At 52.3% G+C, this 3,939-nt stretch overlaps 1 protein-coding gene across 2 annotated transcripts in view; it reads left to right on the forward strand.

Moving 5' to 3' along the window:
• The window catches only part of SMAP1 (small ArfGAP 1), a 58,090-nt gene that overhangs the window by 53,182 nt on the left and 969 nt on the right, over positions 1 to 3,939 (forward strand). For both annotated transcript variants that reach the window (XM_035109668.2, XM_035109669.2), the window contains one exon: positions 1,405 to 1,745. In XM_035109668.2, coding sequence (XP_034965559.1) covers positions 1,405 to 1,745 — 341 coding nt within the window. The remainder of the gene's footprint in view (positions 1 to 1,404; positions 1,746 to 3,939) is intronic.

Consider the following 3,939-nt stretch of genomic DNA (forward strand, 5'->3'; position numbering starts at 1 on the left):
ATGGAGCATCGCCTCCTCAATCCAGCACGGTGTTGCTGGGCGCTGACTCTGCAGACCGGCTCCGCGATCCGGTGCTCCGCGCAGCGGGGTGATTGGCGGCGGCGGCAGCCGCGCCGCCGGAACGTTGTGGGCTGCATGGCCCAAGGTGCCAGAGCGGCAATGGGGCGATTGGCGGCGGCGGGAGCCGTGGCGCCGGAACGTTGTGGGCCGCATGGCCCGAGGTGCCAGAGCGGCAATGGGGTGATTGGCGGCGGCGGGAGCTGCGCCGCCGGAACGTTGTGGGCTGCATGGCCCGAGGTGCCAGAGCGGCAATGGGGTGATTGGCGGCGGCGGGAGCCGCGCCGCCGGAACGTTGTGGGCTGCATGGCTCGAGGCAGAGCAGCGGCCGGAGGTGACGGCCCGCTGCAGCGTAGGTGACGGCCCGCTGTTTCTCTGGGTTAGGGTTAGGGTCAGATCGGGCAAAACGTGGCGCGCAGCGCAGGCGCGGGATAAGGGGCGCGATCCAGCCTCGGCAGCCCTAGCAACGGCGAGGAGGGCGTTGCGAGCTTGCCGCTGGATGAAGCAGCCCCACCCCACCCCCTTCAGAGTCTCCGGAGCCAGATCCCTTGGCACGATCACTTCCCGCCCCCACTGCGTAAGAGCAGCTGCCGGTGGAGCGCAGGGAGCCTGGAGGGGTGGCGAGGAGGGCAACCTGTCCATCTGCTCGCACCCCTCTCTTAACTGTTGTATGGTAACTTGGCAAAGAGGTTTCCCACCTCATCGTCCCTGCAGGCAGGCTGCCACTTTAGAGGGGAGGAGGGCAAGGGAGGGGGGAGTTCATTAATGTTTGGAGAGTCAGCTCGGGAAGGGGACAAAGGGAAGGCTTTAAAAGCGTTGCGAACGGGGAGATATTCCATTTTTTTCCAGCAAGGTGTCCCAATGCAACGGCTTGAGTATCTCCTCTTTTACGTTGCAATCTGCGCCAGCTTTCGCAACCGATAGGGCTCCAGCGCCGGCGCCCAGAGCGGATCTATCCCTAGACAGTTCTTCCTTCACAAAACCCAAGTCTTGTAGCGCCGTAAAAAAAAAAAGACACCCCCTGAAAATAAGACACCGTGTGTTTTTTTGAGGGAAAAAAGTTATAAGACGGTGTCTTAAAAAAGGGGAAACACGGTAGATCTTAACAATATTTGTACACTGTCTTGAAGGAATAATTGAGCCCTCAAAGGTAGTTTACAAATCAGGAAATGAAATTAAGAATGATATAAGTAAAGCAGCTACTTCCCACCCCTCTGGATATCAGTTTTGTATTTTGCCTGATATAACGGAAGTTTGGTTGGCAAAAGCAGATTTCGTTTTTAGAACTTAAAACTTTGCTGACATAATGGAATTTACTCCTTTCCTCTTCCATTTTGCTTAATACAGGTGTATTCATGGGACCACAACCTATTCCCTTTACTGCACAACCACCAGCTCATTTTCAAGGTTTTCCAGCCATGGGAGTGCCTGTACCTGTACCTGTACCTGTACCCGCAGCCCCTGCAATGATGGGAACCATGATGGGGCAACCAGTGCCTGTCATAGGACAGAACACAGGCATGATGGTGGGCATGGGAATACCTAATGGTTTTTCTGTCACTACACAAACTGCTGGTTTGGGACTTCCTCAAAATGTTGGACCCCAAGGACCAATGGTGGGGCATGTAGCCCCACCACAGAAATTTGGTATACAGCAAAATCAACAAGCCCAGTGGAACCTTTCTCAGGTGAGAATGAATATACATTTTCTCCTCATGTGGGGGGAGGGTGCTACAGGGAGGAGCAACTTCTTAGGATTAAAACCCAGTTATGCATATAATGTGTAATAGAATTTAAAATAATAATAATAGTAAAAACCAGTTAAGCATGAGGTGCCGTGGTGCTGATTGCTAGGAAGCTATTGCTGCAGTTAGGAAGAATTAATTACACCAGCAGGACTGTAAATCCTGCCATATTGTATTTGTTTTCAAGATTGCTTTTTGGCATTATCATCCACTTTAAGCAATTTTTTCAGAAGGGTGCTAATACAAGAATGGCTTGGTAATTTTGGTGCATTACTCCTGGGAAAATAAACATGCAGTGAGGAAGGGTGACTAGCTGTCCCCACCTCAGTCTCTTTGTCAACTTCCAACTTGAAGAAAGCAACTGTCTCGGGGTGGGGTGGGGGGACTTTTGTGCAAGCAAAAAAGGCTTCCCACTGAAGACAGTAGCCTTCACAAGGTGGAAGAGGGCCGGACAGGGTGGAGCAGTTTCCGTATGCTTCAAAAGTTGGAATGTAAATTTGTTGTGAGAATGGTGTGGGAGCAGCTTCTACACTGGGTAACATCAGCAGGAAGAAATTCTTTGGGTAAGGTTGTTTTTCATGCCCATTGCTGCTGTCAGCATGGAAAGTTGCCATGTTAAACTATCCAACCACATTACAGTGGTGCCTTGCACAACGAAAAACTCGCTAGACGAAAGAGTTTTGCGTTGCGAGAGGCATTCGAAAGACGACAAAATTTTCTATGACCGCCACTTCGTCTTACGAAGCGCGGCCATAGAAAGCGGCAAAGGAAGATCAGCTGTCAGCGCAGGGAGCTGACAGCTAATCTTCCTTTGCCTCCGAAGCTGTGCTCAGTGTGGGGGGCGGGAGGCAGCAGCGGGAAAAGGTATTTTCCCCCCACCGCCTCTCGCCCCGCAGCCCCGACACTGAGCGCAACTTCGGAGGTCTCCGAAGTTGCGCTCCGTGTGGGGTGAGGCAGGCGGGAGGCGGCAGCGATAGAAGGTCTTTTCCCGCCGCCGCCCCTCGGCAGGCGGGATGCGGGGGAAACGCAGGATTTCTCCTGCGTCCCCCGTCCGACATCCGACACACAGTGGGGATCGTAGGGGCTTCTCACTGTGTGACAGGTGGGATGGTGGGGGGACGCAGGAGAAATCCTGCGTTCCCCCCACATCCCGTCCGACACACAGTGGGGATCATAGGGGCTTCTTAAGCCTCTACGATCCCCACTGTGTGTCGGGGGAGGCAGGCAAGACACGGTGGCGGGGGAACGTTTCCCCTTGCCGCGCAGCCGGCATGGAGCGCGGTTTCAGAGGTGTCCGAAGCCGTGCTCCATGTCGGGGGAGGCAGGCAAGACGCGGCGGCGGGGGAACGTCTTCCCCCGCCGCTGCTTCTCGCCGGCATGGGGCTTGGCAGAGGTGGGGGAAAGGCGCAGGATCGTTCTTTCCCCCACCCCGCCGGACAGAGCCGACAAAGCTTCTGAAGCTTCGTCCGATTCGGCTCTATTATTGGCAGCAGCGGCGCTTGTTCTCTTGGCTCGGGGAAGCGTCTGCCTGCCTTCCCCGAGCCCATAGGAACGCATTAATTGACTTTTAATGCATTCCTATGGGAAACGGTGCCTCGCTAGACGAAATTTCCGTAGGAAATTGAGTCCTGGAACGAATTAATTTCGTCTAGCGAGGCTGCTTTTTGTGTTACTGGACTAACAATGCATTGGGTCAAGTAGAGAAGCAGCTTTCACACCACTCAGGTAATCTCTGCATTGACCTTTATTCTCCTTGACAAGACTTCTTTGTAGAAAATGCACCCTTTAAAATTCTCTACAGTGCTATAACTACTGATTTGCAAATATCCTTCATGTATATTATCTAAAAGTCGGAAACAGTATACTATTTATTTGCCATATTTCTACATTACCCTTCATCCACCAGGCTCCCTGGGTGGTTTACAGTATTCACATTAAAACAGCAGTAAGACCAGTCATAGGACAGTGATAAAATAAAACTAAACTTACTGTTGAATACAAATGCCCCTCCCTGAGACAAGGTGGTGTCTGTGTTTTCAAATAAAACTTGAGTCTGTCTTACTGTTTGAACTTTCAGTATGAAATTTGAGTAGCTGAACCCCTGTATACTAACTAGAACCATGTTTGCATTTCACAG

This window comes from Zootoca vivipara, chromosome 3 (assembly GCF_963506605.1).
Source record: "Zootoca vivipara chromosome 3, rZooViv1.1, whole genome shotgun sequence".
Taxonomy (NCBI): domain Eukaryota; kingdom Metazoa; phylum Chordata; class Lepidosauria; order Squamata; family Lacertidae; genus Zootoca; species Zootoca vivipara.